Raw genomic sequence first — 17,313 nt, 5'->3', positions numbered from 1 at the left:
AGAATATGTTAACTTTGAAGATGATCCACGATAGGCTGCACTCTAACACGATAATACTTGTGTGCTTGTAGATATTCTCACAATTCTTCCCATTAGGATTTGAACTAAGTGTAGTAATGTTGAAACACTTTTGATAGGGTAAGTATTTGCTTTATCGTTTCCACAGGGATTGATGGGATATTACCGTCTTTCTACAATTAATAATGTTCTGAGTAAGGGTTTAAAAAGGTTTTGGTATAAAAGAGTAACAATTTCATGAAACCTAGTTAACAATGGTAAAACATTGAAGTTTTATGGATTAAAAAGCATGTCAAGATTAGATTTCATTAACCTATTTCATATATATATCCGATTAATCAAGCATATGAACTTATTCATGATCAATATAATCATGTATCCTTTCAATACCGTTTATGTCTAAAGTGATATCGTGAGTATTATCACATTAACTACTAAAAGATATCTCATGTCAAGAATCAACACAATAATCTTTAGAGCTTGATACAAGTGAATATCCACTCACAAATCTATATTTAGAGTTTGTTCATTGATAGATGAATATCTTAGGTCATGGTTTGAAAAATACCTTTCAATAGTGATTCAAATCAAACTTATAACACTAACAACAAAGATATTCATCATATATGGATCACTAATAAAGTTCATACATAAAAGATCAAAATTAATACATAATAGTTAGGTTAACTACCTCTAATCTTGACACAAAGAGGCTTAGCTATCCATCACCATGGTAGCTTGATCAACAAGTAATGAAAGAGAGATGGATGCTCATCTAAGATGTTTGAACAATAGAGAGTGCGAATCCAACTCCGATTAACCGATTAAATGAGTTTTGTGCTTTGTTCTTTCTTACAAGAGTTTTCTAAGTCACAAAGTATGTACAAGATGGAATGAATACAAAAATATCTAACAAAGATCCTAAATACATAACTTCTGTCCAAACAAAATCGCCTAGAGCTCCTGATGAGTCGCCTGGCGAATTTTCTTTTTAAGCCCACATGACAACTGCTCAGACTCATCGATGCTGGCCCAAAATATATTTGTTCGCCCAACGGCTATAAGAACTCTCCTGATGAATCTCCTCGCGAGCTCAAATTATTCCAAGTCAATAGCTACTGAAACTTTTTCTTTTCCACTCGCCCCTTGCTCGCCACCTGCTCTCCTGGCGACTCGCCTCTTGCTCGGCACGTACCCGCCTGGCGAACTTGCGGAAACTACACCACTTTGCTTGACTTCAATTCTTCTTCCTTTCGACATGCTTTTGACATATGGACTGGATTGGTTTTTATTTCTATTTTGATTTAAAATAAATATTAAGGATCATAGAAAAAGAAACCAATCCAATCCATCAAAATCAACAAAATCAAAATTTAATGGTCGTGATTCATTGTTCTCGTTTCTCATAATAACCAAGTGTTCTCACTTGAGTCGTCCCCTATATATATATATATATATATATATATATATATATATATATATATATATATATATATAAGTAGTTACACCATATAACTAACTTACTGTTAGTTAGTTATATTCAACAAACTACCACTAATAAGCTAACTATCATCAACATCATAATAACTTCCTTTAATCAAATGTTGTTTCACCATTTTTCTAATTTTCTTCCGTTTATCATTTAATCTATTTTTGGGTTGGGATGATTTTGTTGCAATCTATCTACTACGACGTGTGATAGAACACTATCAGACGAATCAATAAGACTTGATTAATTTTATTGATTTGGAAAAAGGCGTATGATAGTTCCTAGAGCAATTTTGTGGAAAGCCCTAGAGAAAAAAAGGATTAGGATTTTATATATTCGAGCTATCCAAAATATGTATGAAGAGGGTATCCACTAGTGTGCAGACACATGGTGGAGAGACAGGCGATTTCTCCATTACAATAGGTTTGCATCAAGGTTTAACCCTAAATCCTACCTTTTTAATTATCTTAATTTTGGATGTACTCATGAAACACATCCAAAAGCTATCACCAACATGCATGCGTTTTGCGGATGATATAATCCTATTTGGAGAGTCGGAGGAGAATTTAAATGAGAAGTTTGAGACTTGGAGACGAACTTTAGAAACACAAAGTTTTCTCCTAAGTTAAAGTAAGGCAAATTATATGAAATGTAACTTCAATAAAAGAAGAAGTGTATCTAACTTAGAGGTGAAAGTTAGATATCACATCATCCCTCAGTTCACACGGTTTAAATATCTTGGGCCTGTAATACAAAATGATGGAGAAATATAAGGGGGTTTAAGTCATCGAATTCAAGTTGTGTGAATGAAATGGAGGAGAGCTTCAGAGGTTTTATGTGACGCAAAGGTACCACTCTAGCTGAAAGGAAAATTTATTGGACTGCGATAAGACCTACGATGTTGTACGTGACAAAATTTTAGGCGGTTAATAGTCAACACGGGAATAAAGTTAATGTAGCAGAGATGAAAGTGTTTTGTTGGATGTGTGATAACACTATATATAATAGGATTAGAAATGAAAATATTAGAGTATTGGGGTAACACCTATAATAAAAAAAATAATGAAAAATAGATTTAATGATTTGGATATGTAAAAAGGAACCGGGAGAGTAAGTAGATTTTGTGGTTGAGACTTGAGAGTATACTTACAACACAAAGCAAAATCAAAATCAAGTTATTACTTTTCTCCCCCAAAAAATTGGTGATTACATGTATGTTTTTTCCATTTGCCGCGGAAAGCTCCGAGTGGTTCACTACCAGAACTGATACAATCCCATTTTTATTCGATAACTCACAAGGTTCTTTTCCTATATTCTTGATACACTCTCTAAATTTTTCTCAATTGATATTTTGTATTGTAATTGAATACAGATTTTGAAGCTGATTATAAGGACATCTTCAATGTCAAAACAGAAGCTTGTTAAATGGATTTTTAGGACAATGACATCAAAAATATCATTGCTATGTACTCATATTTTTGTATATTCCAAAATAAATTCTCTTAACTTTTAATCACTTCTGCCTTTATTTTTCTGTGTTTTTACTCCATCTTTGACTGTTTTGTGTTGAATTCCTTTAATCAAATGTTGATTCATCCTTTTTCTAATTTTCTTCCATTAATCCTTTACTCAATAAAATGTGCCTGTAGCTTACATAATAATTAAAAGACAGTGAAACAAAACAGAACTGCACACAAATTTTATGTGCATGCAAAATATTTATTCAATTTTGTAGTAAACACCAACATGAAGTGAAGCCATTATTTATTTTATACCCTTTCATCATCAAGGGTAAACAAGATGGCACCAAGCTTTCATCTTCATTCACAAACACACATGAATACATATATAGTAAAGGTAAACATTAATAACAAGAATTCAAAAACCTCTTCTTCCCTCTTTCAAATTCAGATCTTGCCATTGTGTGGAGCATCATCCTTGTGGCAGCACTTGTAGTTAACTGATGATACCTCCATCTCACGACCACAACTTGGATTTGGGCATGATATGGTAGCTATAACATTTCCATTTATATTATTATTATTATCAACATTCATACTTTCACATGGCTGCCCAACATTTGTATCTTTAACCTTTGTCTCATAATATTCTTTGAATGCAATATCAAACCCTTCTTTTTGAAGCACTTTCTCTTTCCATACATCAAAATCAGCCAATGTTTGATACATAGGTTCACCATGACCCAAAACCTTAACATTGTAGCCTTTGGTGAGAATAGCCCAACCTCGTGGATCTTGTTTCAGACACAGCAAGCTCTTCACAATATCTTGAATCTCACAGTCTATAGCATCTTGGTGCTTTTTAAGTCTCTTGCTTTCTATTTCAATCCAAAAACGAGGAACAATCTTGGGCTCATCTTTTCCCAAATGATAGTAATCTATTATAGCATCTGCCCTCAAGATCGTTTCATGCCTTTTTGTTTTCTCCAATGCTAATGTCAAGTCTTGAATCCATTTTTTGTCACCACCTCCATAGATGAATATGTATCTGTCCCCTTTCATCTAATAAGTAAAAAGTCAAATTAGTATGATAACAAAGTTGAATTGCCACAACAACAAAACCAAATTATGCATTCCAAGATTGCACGTGTATAAAATATTGTATTGATTTACCTGCATTCCGAGATTGACTCTCTTTGTAGCATCCCAAAACCACTTCCATTTTTGAGTAAGGTCATAACCATCCTTTTTCCTAAAAGGGAATGCATCTATCCCCCATTGAAAAATCAAGTCCATTGCATCATCATTCATTATTTCACCTAAAGGGCTCAACACTGGAACAATAGGCTTATCCCAATAATTCAAATGCTCTCTTATGAGTCTAATGCCTGGTACCTCAGAAAAATACTCCACTGCATAAAATTTTATCTTGTTTTTCAAATGATCGAATTTGATCTTCTGGTCGTGGCTGTCCCAGACGGGGATCCACAGAATCTTGAAATCCACTTTTTTGAAACCTTTTATTACTTCTTGTGGATTGTCTTGCAGTCTGTCATAGATAGAATTCAAAAGCAAAATCTCATCTTCAACTTTGTTGAGGCTTGATATGAACAATAACACATATTTCTCTCTAAACACTTCAATATCCTGTTTGATACATAAAACAAATGGATACATAATCAGTATATCATAGAATATAACAATAGAAAATAGTTGAGGATTTAGTACTAACCGCTTTAGATTTGGTGTTGCCATCATATATTAGAAGATTATCTCCATTGCGTTGGATCAAAAGCTTCAAGAAATCTACAATATCTTTAGGATTGGATATTGCTTTCTTGCGCTTCAAGTATTCTTCAACAGAATCTGCAACAAATATGGAGATGTCACTTAACTATATTTATCCAAAGAATTTAAAATAACTCTGGTTCCTAACATACACAAAATTAAGAACTAACTAAGTGTGTCACCTATTTGTCCTTTGCTCAGTTTCAAATGTTCCTTCAATTTAGAATCAACCAAAAAAAGCCTGTCTTTAAAATCTGATAACGTATAGTCCCTGAACCAAAAACACCAAAAGTTATGCAATTAATACATATGTATGCTAAAGATCATATTATAAAAAAAATTTAATTTCTTCATTCATGTAGGATGAACTCGAATGAAAAAGACTTAAGAGATCATAGTGAAACCTAAAAATAACTTACGATACACCAACGATGTTGCCAGTAGCAGCAACCATGGAAGCAATTATCCAATAAACAGCAACCGGGACATCTTCCAATGCATCAGACAAAGAAGGAACTTCAAGAGTATCATAACCAATACCCGACCAAGTGGCCCACTCATGAAGATGCAGAAGCATTTCCATTATCAAAGCCACCAAGTCTGTAACAGGAACCGTCCCCTTTCTGTTTTGAATTTGATTAAGCTGTTTCAAAGGGTTAACAAGTTGATCTGAAGTTGAACTATCAGTGAGGTACAATAGGTTTCCATATTCCAAAGTGAAAGCAGCTAGAGCAACAAGTGCTTTTGCATCCCATGAATAGGTTTTCAGGTGTTGAAGAATCCACATTGTTGTTTGGTGTATATAACGCTCGCCACGAGGCGTTGTCATCATCTGTTATATATATTACAAATGACGATTATCAAAGAGGTTTATTAATTATACTAATTTGATATTAATATTAAAATAAAGTACGGAATAATTTTCATTATGTCTTCAAATAACCTGACAAGAAATCAGCTTCAGTGTGCGGAATTCTGGTTGGAAACCTGTTACACCAGCTCTACTTTCTGCTAGCCTTGTCTGTGATTCATTCGACAAACCAGATATTGGTACATTTATAAAGAGATCTTATACATAAATTTATATATGTATAAGTGAAAAAATGAATGAGAGAAAGTGAATTTACCCTAAGTATAACATTGGACACAATATGGAAAAGGACTTCTTTATCACACTTGTCATCATTATGGAGGTGGGTCAGATAAACTTTATCCAAGATGTGAGAGTCATTCAGATCAAATGGGTTTGGAAGTTTAGTTCCATTGGACAGTGACATGGTGATAAATTCAACTTTAACTTGTTTTAAATAAGCAAAGAGTGCATTGTGTTGTGGATTGGTTGTTCTAAATATTTATAGCCTCCAGAGTCATTAAAGTTTACACTTGGCATAACTACTTTAGTATATAAAATTTGTGTTTACTTGAATGAAAAGAGAAAATATACTAAGTAACTTCTGTTGGGGCTTTCTTTAGGCGTGAAATGTGCCACTCTGATATGATTTTCACAAAATACCCCTCATGACCTTCATAAGGCATGTAAAATGCTTAGGATATCATTGTCTTTTTGCTTGGGATTTTACCAACCCTTTGTAAAAGATAGTTTAATTCCACTGTTATAAATTCTAATAGGAAAAAGGAAAATCAAATAGCTGAAAAAATGTTATTATATCCTCAAGGAAAGAACAATGATATATTCCTCAATGCAACGTATCAATGAAGATGCTTTCATGTCAGAAACCTCAATATACCTTTAATCGTGTTATGTTGGAGTTGATTGAATGAAACAACTTAAAACAAATCTCACAATAGTTAAGAATGGTAAAGAAAGAAGTATATGTCAATGTTTTAAATATTGACTCAAGTTCTTATTTACAAAATATTAAGTAGATATTCTGAAATTGCGGAGTACTTAATAAAAAAATGTATATATATTATGCAAATTGCATACTATATTCTCCTGTTGGTTGTATTTCATAATTTTTTAGATGTTTTTTCTAATAGTCCTACACATTGAATCTCAATTAAAGTTTCTTACTCTCTTTGGCATCTTTCTTTTGTGCATGTTTCCAATGGACATCCTTTCTCAAGAACTCTGTTTCCTTCATACATGGAAAAGCAAAGAACCATTATTATTGGCTGTCATATAGTTCTTTAGATAATGAAAAAAATGGCTCCATAACTGTATTAATGTTATGGATGGTCACTTAAGGATGTATTTTTCTACTAAAATTGAGGATGCTCTAGTAATCTTTAGGTCAAATGACTCTTGAGTAGAGGCCACCCTATATCAAACGACTATATTGGCCGTTGCATGGTGCAACGGTCGTAGAGGACTTGTGGTGGACAAACATGTTTACTGGCTTATAGCAATAGATAGACCTAGATATTCCTAATGACTTTGATAAGTGAGCATGCCATAAAGTCTTAAGTTGCTTATAAACATGTTCATATGTTTATTTGATTTTTGTATTAAAAACTATTATAATTATAATCTTTGTATGAAATATGTCTGCTATGTGATTAGTTATAAATTATATATTGGATAATTTAATCCTCTCGCCAGAGCTTGCCAAGATCGACAAATCAAGTGTCTTCTCCGACGATCAATATAGTGTTAAATCTGCATTTCAGGTATGTCGTGACATGTAGAAGAGGTTAAGTTTGACGGCGAGTTAGTATAAATTATAAAACCATACTATTGTATATTGATGTATGTTTTCTAAAAGCAATAATCAGCATGCTTTCACAGAAATAACTTTTCCCTGTTGTCTCTCAGTTTAGGAGTTGATCACTCTTGTTTCCCAACACATAAGAAGCATATATTTGGTTTAATTATTTTCTTTTTCTACATACTTATCTTTCTACTTTCACAGCAGTTCAAGGAGTTCAAACCAAAAAACCAATATAATCCACTAAGATTTGTTTATAGAAAGTAAAAGTATCAAAACACGTAAGTATAAGCACAACAAATTTGATTCAATTACAAGAAATTCAGTAACATACAGACGAACTAAAGCCATTATTTAGTTTCAACCCATTCGACAAGGGGAACAAACTGGCTAACACATCATAAATTCGTCTGGAACAAAACACACAAACATGAATTTAAACTTCAAACTTAATGCTTATGAAGCAAATCAAACTATTTGGATCATAGATAGATCCTTAATTCTTCCTTCACATAAATCAAATGCAGCAACTGTTTTGATCATCACGATGGCAACACTTGTAATTAACAGAAGTCACTTCCATCACACGTCCACAAGTAGGATTAGGACAAGTTATAGTAGCAAGAACATCTGAAGAATTAACAGCACAAGAAGCACTAGAAGACAACTCTTTCAGCTTAGTATTATAATACTCTTTGAAAGCTATGTCAAAGCTTTCTTTCTCAACCACATTGTCTTTCCACTTCTCAAAATCAGCTACAGTTTGATACATAGGTTCACCATGACCCAAAAGTGTGACGTGATAACCTTTACTAAGAAGAACCCATCCTAGCGGGTCTTGCTTGAGACATAGCAAGCTCTTTACTGCCTCTTGTATTTCACAATCGACTCTGTCTTGACATGTTTTGTTCTGTTTTCTTCCGTCTATGCCGATCCAAAAGTAAGGAATCTTTGCTGGGTTGTGTTTTCCTAATTGGTAGTAATCTATGTTAACGTCCACATTCTTGATGCTTTGATTTTTTTGAATGCTTCCTATTGCTCTTGTGAAGTCTTGTATCCACTTAGGGTCGTTTCCGCCATAGATGAATATGTAACTATCCCTTTTCACGTCCTCTATGTTGATATCTACTTTCTTCATTAAATTCCAAAACCAAGCCCATTTCTTAAAGAGATCATCACCATCAATTTTCCTAAAAGGAAAAGCATCAAATCCCCATTGAAAAATGATTTCCATTGCATTCTCATTCATTATTTCACCTTGAGGACTGATCACTGACACAATAGGCTTATTATCCACATAATTCAATCTGTTCTTTATAATCCCAAGTCCCGGTAGCTCAGAGAAATATTCCAACACATACCTACAAAGATACAAAATTATTCGAGGCAAGAACCAAAATTCATGTAAAAAACAGGTGATCTAATCTAACACATACCATTTCATGCTTTCCTTCAAAATTCTGAACTGATTCTTGGCAACTTCATCCCACGTATCAACAATGGGAATCCACAAAATCTTGAAATCCTCTTTCTTGAAACCTTTTATCACTTCTTGTGGATTATCCTGCAATCTGTTATAGATTGAATTTAACAGCAAAATCTCATCTCCAATGCTGTCTAGACCCGAAATGAAAAGCAACACATAGTTCTGCTTGAAGACATCAAGACCCTGTTTGGTAAATTTTAAGAAGAAAAAAAACTTAATCATTCAGTAATTTATGTATGTAATTATGTGTTGTAGAAATTAATTAAAATGCTATTAGCACTGACCGTTTTAACTTGGATGTTGCCTTTATATATTAGTGGTAATTGATCAGAACCATTGCCTTGTATCAGAAGCCTCAAGAAACCAACAACACCCTTAATATTTTCAGAATCTTTCAAACGTTTATTATAATCGTCTATCCTCTCTGTAAAAGTAATAGGAGATAATATGGTTAGACTAGGTATTTAGTTAATCAGTTATGATCGGCATAATCAATTATTATTAAACATTAATTAGCTCATAATTGGTTTGTTATGTCAAACGCTGTCTTTAGCTGTTTAGCTATTTAATTCAGTGTTGAAATAACCAAATAGCACATGTAGTTAATTTTGTACCAATTTGCACTTTCGAATTTTCCAGATGATCCTTCAATCTCATAACCACACCAGAAAGCCTTTTTATATAATCTGATAATATATGCTCCCTGAAAGCAAAAAAGTAATCATTTATGTTGCCCACTGTTAGTAATTATTTATAGTTGCACACTAGACACGTTATATTGTGAATTTACGATAAATGTCTACTGCAAAATACAACGATTAAGTTGATAACTTACGATACACCGACGAGGTTGCCGGAACAAGCAACAATGGTAGCAACAATCCAATACACAACAAGAGGGATTTCTTGCATTGCATCAGACAAAGAATGGACTTCCTCTAAATCATAACCCATAGCAGACCATGTTGCCCACTGGATAATATGTTGAAACACTTGCAGTAAAAACGCGACAATGTCAGCGATATCAGAAGGAACCTTTCTGAATTGAACTTGGTTAAGTTGCTTCAATGTGTTTCCTAATGTGTCTGATGGTTGAATCCTATAAAGGAGCATGAATTCACCATACTCCAAAGAGAATGCAGCTAGAGTTATCAATGCTTTTGCATCCCATGAGAAGCCTCTGAGATGCTGAAGAATCCACATTGTCGTTTGGTGTGCACATTCTGCTTTGCCACGTGTCGTTATCATCTGATACATGCCACCATCACCAATCCGATTTAAAAGAATAAAAAAGAAATAAACACAAGAATTTAAATTACATAATGTTAATTAACATAAATGATAAACAACCTGACAAGAAATCCTCTTCAAGGCAGGGAAGTCTGGTTTGAAAGAAATCTGAGTCTGAAAACAAAACAAAATTGTTAGCTCAGTTGCACAACAAAGTGTATATATAATATGAAGTAACAAAACAAAGTGCATATATAATACGTTACGTACATGATTAGTTCCAGAAATTTGAGCAGAAGAAGCAGAGATGATGCTGGAGACAAGGTTGAAAAGGACATCCTTATCATATTTCTCATCATCATTGACATGAGTGAGATAAACTTTGTTGAGAATATGATAGTCGTCAAGTTCAAAGGGATTAGGGAGCTGAGATTTCTGTTGTTGTTGGGAGGTACCATTCTGTTGGACCTTAGAACCATTTGGTGCAACATTGGACAATGCAATGGACATGGTGATGATTTGTATCTAATTAACAAATAATTAGCAAATAAATGATCTCACCTTGCTTAATTTGTGTTAAAGATCTTCCCCCTTTTTATACATGGCATGATATAATAGACAAACAGACAAATATTTTTTAAAGTAAAAGTAAAAAAAAGAAATTAATAATAAAATAAGGTAGCTTCTATTTTGTGATTGAATAAGGTAGCTTCTTCGTGAGTGGTCTCTAAACGTGAAACATGATGATACGATGTATTGTGGTTTATTGAAATTGTTTTAACAAAATATTCTCTTTTGTACTTTTGTCTTCATTACGACAAAAGACAAATTTCTTCAAGTGTGTCTGTTGGTTTGAGTATCACGGAACTTTTGCTTTTCAACTAGATAGATATGTCTTATATAGTAGTACTATTTTTTTTTCTTTAGTAAGTGTCAATGATGAGAATTAAAGAACAAGAGTTTATTTACTAATAATAAATACTACTTTTTATTACAGCAACAAAAAAAACTATTTACAATTTTATCAGTTATGAATAAAAATAAATAAATGGTGTCTTATAAAATGGATTAGAGATACTATTGAAATAGAATAGCCTCCTATAAGCATTTGTCTCCATAGTAATCATTTATGGTGTCTTATAAAATTGTTGTAATTCTCATTTTAGGCTTATTCATGAAAGTACTCCCTATTTAACTACTATCGGGGCCAATACTTTTAGACCATAAGTGAGGGAGACATCGCATCTCTACCTAAAACTTTAGGACATTAAGTATATGAGTCATCTCTGTTATAAATTTAGCATTTATTCAATATTTATTGATTAATTGTCCTATATTTATTTAAATTATATTTTATTAAATAAATTATATATGCGTTAATGTATTAAATAATATCTAATTAAATTCATTTGTTTCATGGTGAGTATTCTATGCGAGTGATTTGGTAGGTTCTCATAACATTGACAATAATATTAAAAATTTTATGTGATAGTATAGACAATGAACAATATTTAACAACACATCACTGCTACCTAAGTGACGAAAATGACAGTGATTTGACTTAACTTTTCTGCGGTAATGATCATGTGTGCAATTATTTGTTTACCCTTATATCTATATTGAACACAATGCATAATACTCGTCACCCTTGCATAGTCGAATATTAGACTCCTTGATAGATGAGTATACTTAGTAACAACATATAAGTTTAATATCTCATATCAATTTATTTGAACATTGTCATGCATTTTACAACCATACTCGATCAAGAGGTCATATATATTACTCATGCATATATATGAATTATGAAAAGAAAATCTCGTCTAGGTCACTCATGTCCATTCGCATGACTCATGGAATACCTAGTATATCGACTTCATGATTGTCTTGTTACAGACAATGTTTGATGGTACTAAAGTAATCAAAAGTAAACAACTTATCATGTAGGAATCATAATGGTTTCAGGTCATAGTGTGACATACACAATTATCATTATGAAAATAGCTTATGACACTTAGAGAATACAATATGTAGTATTTTCATGATGAGTCAATTAATTATAAATATTATTCCTAATATTTATACATATGTGAAGACTTGATATCTCATATCCATAAAGCATGAAATATAGTCACCAGTCTTATCACATAAAAGTCTTTACATAGTACAATCGTCATATCTGAGAGTAAAGTTGACTACATATATTGTAAAAATAACGTCATCATGTTTAATGAGGTCTTATGCTTAAATCACACTTAATGTACACTTAAAAAGATCGACTATTATGTCATATACAAGGGATAGTTTGAAATACACAAAGAAAACTTAAGAGAAAGATGCTTTGGAGGGTTTTGTGAATGTATACTATGCAGGAAATGTAGATACTAGAAATTTTTTACTGGGTTTGGTGTTTATGTTACTTGGAAGAACTATAAGTTGGAAGGAAAATCAATAATTGGTGGTTGTATTATCTACTACTTAAGCATAATATATTGCTCTTGTTGAAGGGATCAAGAAAGCCATATGACTGAGATAGATGATTGGGGAATAAGGGATTACTTAAGAATATGTGAAGATACATTGTGATAGTCAAAGTGTCATTCATTTAGTCAATCACCAAGTGTATCATGAAAGGACAAAGCATATCGATACTCATTGCACTTCATAAGGAGCATGATCGAGTCGAAGGAGATTGTGGTTCAAAAGGTGGCTTTTGAAGAGACTCTGACATATATGTTCACCAAATCTCTACCTAAAATCAAGGTTCAAGCATAGCTTGAACATGACCAAATTTGTTGAAGAGTGATTCAAGTTTTGGATCAAAAAGATGCTCTCTCTCTCTCTCTCCTATAACAGATTGGTTCATTCTTTATAAACTCTTTAGAGACTTTATGTTTAGACAATATGGGACTTGGAATCTTTCCAATACACACCTCACGACCGATCTCTTTTTTGGACTTGGTGCATGAATATAAACGGTGGGCGGCTCATAGTCCATTCAATAGGCTCTAATACTTACCTTAACTCATTCTTACAAAATTGACTTGTAAGATGAGGAATGTTACTTTATATAAATTCTTTCAATGCTCTATCTCCAAACAATAAGGAATTTAGGATCTTCCTAATTCAGAGTGCCAATGTATAAAAATAAAAACATAGATGAAATACATTGCCAGTCCTAGCCTAGTGCTACAATAGGAACAAATAACAAGATAACTAACATAACTGATGGAGAGATAAAGCCTATTTTAACAGTTCCAAACACATTAATTTTATTCATCATGAACTTCAATATCATATATCATGCATGATACATATTGAAGCCACTATTATTCTCACCCATTTAAAGGGTTCATACATAACATCACACACAACATTTTTAGTTTAGACAGACACATGCTGTCATCAAACAAAAGCAAAGCAGAAATTGAAAAAACACAACAACAGCAAACTAACTCAAAACAAGCACTTCTCCCATGCATCAATCAACAAGAATCAAACACCAAAATTATTTGGTTCATCACGATGGCAGCACTTATAATGAACAGATGAAACCTCCATCACACGTCCACACATAGGATTTGGGCATGCTATAGTAGCTATAACATTTGAGCTGTAAGTATCAACGTTAACAACTTCACATGGTTCACGACCAGACAACTCTTTAGCCTTCATCTCGTAATACTCTTTGAATGCAATATCAAACCCTTCCTTCTCCAACACTCTATCTTTCCAACTCTGAAACTCAGCCAAAGTTTGATAAGCTGGTTCACCATGACCCAGAAGCTTAATGTTTTGTCCTTTGCTTAGAATAATCCATCCTTGTGGATCCCTTTTCAGACAAAACAAGCTTTTCACAATGTCTTGAATCTCACAGTCCACAGCTTCTTGATGCTTCTTGTTTTGTTTCTTCCTTTCTACACCAATCCAGAAACTAGGAACTCGGTTAGGGTCGTCTTTGCCCAATTGATAATTATCTATTATAACGTCTGCACGTTTCAGAGTCTCGTGCCTTTTGATCTTTTCTAGCTCAAGTGTGAAATCTTGAATCCATTTGTTGTTGGTACCTCCATAGATAAAGATGTATCTATCCCCTTTCACCTGAATAATCACATAAAAAAGCGAGACAATTTCATAAGTGTCAGCAGATTTGAATGGACTTATTTGAACTTAACTGCTGAGACATATTCAACTTATTACCTGTAGTCCAGGAGTTGCTTTTTTGATTACATCCCAAAGCCACTTCCACTTAAAAGTAAGGTCAATACCATCACTTTTCCTAAATGGGAATGCATCTATCCCCCATTGGAAAATCAAGTCCATAGCATCTATGTTTGTTATGTATCCTTGAGGGTTGAACACTGGAATTATAGGATTACCAATGTACCCTATTCTTTCTGGATCTGTTATTATCCTGTGACCTGGTAACTCATAGAAGTACTCCACTGCATACCATTTGATTCCACTCTTCAATGCTCTGAAACGTTCCTTGCGGATATCGTCCCAATTGTTCACAACGGGGATCCACAAAATCTTGAAGTCTTCTTTCTTGAAACCTTTTATTGATTCTTTTGAGTTTTCTTGCAATATTTCATAGATTGAATTCAAAAGTGAAATCTCATCTTCAATGCTATCAAGACTCGAAATGAACACCAATACATGCTTCTGCCTAAAAACTTCAAGACCCTATTTGGAACATAAATGAACAAACAAACACTCAACCATTGATTCTCTTTCAATTTATTTAAAGTATTACTAATGATTATTTTACAACGGTCTTAGGAGAAAAAATTGAACTCTATCTCTCAATATTTCAAAACTAACCGTTTTAACATGGTTGGTGCCTTCATGGATCTGAGGACTATCAATTCCATTATGGTGGATCAAAGCTTTCAAACAATCAACAATATCTTTGGGCTTATCAAAAATCTTCCTGCGGTTAAACAAATCGTCTATGTAGCCTGCAACAAAAGAAATATAAGCTTTTATTCTAGTATAATTGAGTCCAAATCTCATAGCAGAAAGAAAGATGAAAAAGCTAAAAGTTTACTAACTTATTTGCAGCTTGCAATTGTTCAAATGCACAACCAATTTCTGAATAATGCCAGAAAGCCTCTCTCTATATTCTGATAATTTATAGTCCCTAGAAAATAAAGATAAGTAATAGTGTTAGATTATAAGACTACGTATGAAATTGAATGGCGCAATAGTATTAGTAACTTTGACTGCTATTGCAATCTAAAACCATAAGAACTTACGAAACACCGACAATATTGCCGGTAGAAGCAACAAGGGAAGCAATTGTCCAATAAACAAAGACAGGAATCTCTTGCAAGGCTTCTGTCAAAGCAGGAACATCCTCCGGATCATAGCCTTCTGCAGACCACGCTGCCCACTCTTTTAAGTGCAGCAACTTATGCACTATGAAATTGACCAATTCAGGGATATCAGTTGAGATTTTTCTGGTTTGAACTTGATTCAGTTGTTTCAACGAGTTTGCAATTGGGTCTGTTGCTGTGACCCTATTAAGGTTCAAATAGTTTCCATACTCCAAAGTGAATGCAGCTAGAGTTATAAGTGCTTTTGCATCCCAAGAGTAGGATCTCAGAGTTTGGAGAATCCATAGTGTTGTTTGGTGAACACAGTGTGCAGCATTACGTGTAGTTATCATCTGTTGTTTGTTATATGAACAATATTAACGACATATATTCATTTGTTTTGAAATCTTGGTTAACTATATAGCATAGATATAAAGTAGAAGTTAATTAACCTGACAAGAAATGAGCTTCAGTGTAGGAAAATCTGGTTTGAAACCGGTAACAGTCGGAATCTGTGTATTACTCTGTAAAACAATTTAAAAAGTTAATTGTGCTTTTCTAAAAACTAGTATTATCTTTATTAAGGTATATGAGTTTATTGACATAAATTTAACATTTAAATAGTAATAAAGTGAATAAGTATAAGTATGCAAAGTCCTAGCTCAGATAGCCGATATTTCTAGGTTTGACGCTATCACCAGAGTTCAAACCCCGATACTCACAACTTTGTTTAATAAAAAAGTGAATGCGTATAGATAACCTGAAGTACAAGAGTGGAGACAAGTTCGAAAATGATATCAGTATCACAAAATTGATCATCAGTGACATGGGAAAGATAGACTTTGTCCAAGATCTGACTATCATGAAGTTCAAATGGGTTTGGAAAGTAATTATTAGCTTTGTGGTGTGAATTTGGAGAAGTTGCACTCTTTTGGATCAAACTGTTATTAGTAGTGACATTGCCGCCACCATGTTGAACCAAAGTGCCACTTGCAACAGCAGGTGAGTTAGATAAAGACATGATGACTCAATCTAAGAGAAGTAGTAACACTTCTTTAGGTTTAGTTTAAGAGTGGTGAATTGGGTTGATTGGTTGGTGCAGTTGCGGAACTTATTTATAGGGTGGAAGAATGCATGAATGAGAGTTTAAGAGAAGTTAACATGTCTTGACAAAAAAGTTAAAGAAATGAAACTGTGTATAAATTTTAGTTATTATTTTATTCTTATTAATGTGATAGTAGCATCTGACTCATATGCTCTCTATACGTGAAACACGCTGCAGTGATGTGTTTTTCTAACTTCTATGTTTTTTACTCTATGAACTGAATATGACATAATCACTAATACTTTTCTAAATAGAACTTATTAGAAAAAGCTAACAGTGCCAACATAATCTAATCTTTTTTACTCTATGAACCGAATATAACATTATCATTAATACTACTTTTCTAAATAGAACTTATTAATAAAGCTAACAGTGCCAACATAATCTAATTTATATGACTGCTTTAAAATGTAAATGAATGGATACTGTTAGAGACCAGAGTTATTTGTTATATTTGTTAATAATAATTATCGGTTAGTTACTTTTGTTACAAATTAGTTAATATTTGTTATTTGGTAATGGTCATAGTCATTAGAGCATATGTTAGGCTCTTGAGCTTTTTCTAAGCAGGTTTGAAGAGATTTCGCAAATTGGATTGGTATTGCTCTTGTTTCAACGACTCTAGGATCTTGAGTTTTTTGCCTTGGTTTCGTTTCTTCGGCTATGTTTGGATTGATGGAATATGATGGAATAGAATGGAATGGAGTGGTATTTAATCAGATTCCATTGTTTGGATTTATAAATAATGGA

General features: G+C 33.2%; 3 protein-coding genes across 3 annotated transcripts; all 3 read right to left on the bottom strand.

Annotated features, from left to right (window-relative positions):
* Positions 1-3,221: 3,221 nt before the first annotated feature.
* LOC131618051 (protein SIEVE ELEMENT OCCLUSION B-like) lies at positions 3,222-6,066 on the bottom strand. Its single transcript, XM_058889319.1, has 7 exons — positions 5,883-6,066; positions 5,699-5,776; positions 5,175-5,587; positions 4,938-5,026; positions 4,700-4,833; positions 4,141-4,614; positions 3,222-4,029 (listed from the first exon to the last, which is right to left on the bottom strand). Exons 1-7 carry the CDS (start codon positions 6,030-6,032, stop codon positions 3,415-3,417), a joined length of 1,953 nt encoding a protein of 650 aa, XP_058745302.1. The 5' UTR covers positions 6,033-6,066; the 3' UTR covers positions 3,222-3,414.
* Positions 6,067-7,669: 1,603 nt separating this feature from the next.
* Positions 7,670-10,693, bottom strand: LOC131618040 (protein SIEVE ELEMENT OCCLUSION B-like). Its single transcript, XM_058889310.1, has 7 exons — positions 10,411-10,693; positions 10,261-10,314; positions 9,746-10,158; positions 9,525-9,613; positions 9,195-9,334; positions 8,861-9,093; positions 7,670-8,785 (listed from the first exon to the last, which is right to left on the bottom strand). Exons 1-7 carry the CDS (start codon positions 10,648-10,650, stop codon positions 7,942-7,944), a joined length of 2,013 nt encoding a protein of 670 aa, XP_058745293.1. The 5' UTR covers positions 10,651-10,693; the 3' UTR covers positions 7,670-7,941.
* A 2,703-nt stretch (positions 10,694-13,396) lies between these two features.
* LOC131618029 (protein SIEVE ELEMENT OCCLUSION B-like) lies at positions 13,397-16,555 on the bottom strand. Its single transcript, XM_058889301.1, has 7 exons — positions 16,219-16,555; positions 15,911-15,982; positions 15,399-15,811; positions 15,195-15,283; positions 14,965-15,101; positions 14,341-14,826; positions 13,397-14,241 (listed from the first exon to the last, which is right to left on the bottom strand). Exons 1-7 carry the CDS (start codon positions 16,477-16,479, stop codon positions 13,636-13,638), a joined length of 2,064 nt encoding a protein of 687 aa, XP_058745284.1. The 5' UTR covers positions 16,480-16,555; the 3' UTR covers positions 13,397-13,635.
* Positions 16,556-17,313: the final 758 nt, after the last annotated feature.

This window comes from Vicia villosa, linkage group LG1 (genome assembly GCF_029867415.1).
Source record: "Vicia villosa cultivar HV-30 ecotype Madison, WI linkage group LG1, Vvil1.0, whole genome shotgun sequence".
Taxonomy (NCBI): domain Eukaryota; kingdom Viridiplantae; phylum Streptophyta; class Magnoliopsida; order Fabales; family Fabaceae; genus Vicia; species Vicia villosa.
The sequence above is the reverse complement of the archived record's forward strand: the minus strand, read 5'-3'. Positions and strand labels throughout refer to the sequence as shown.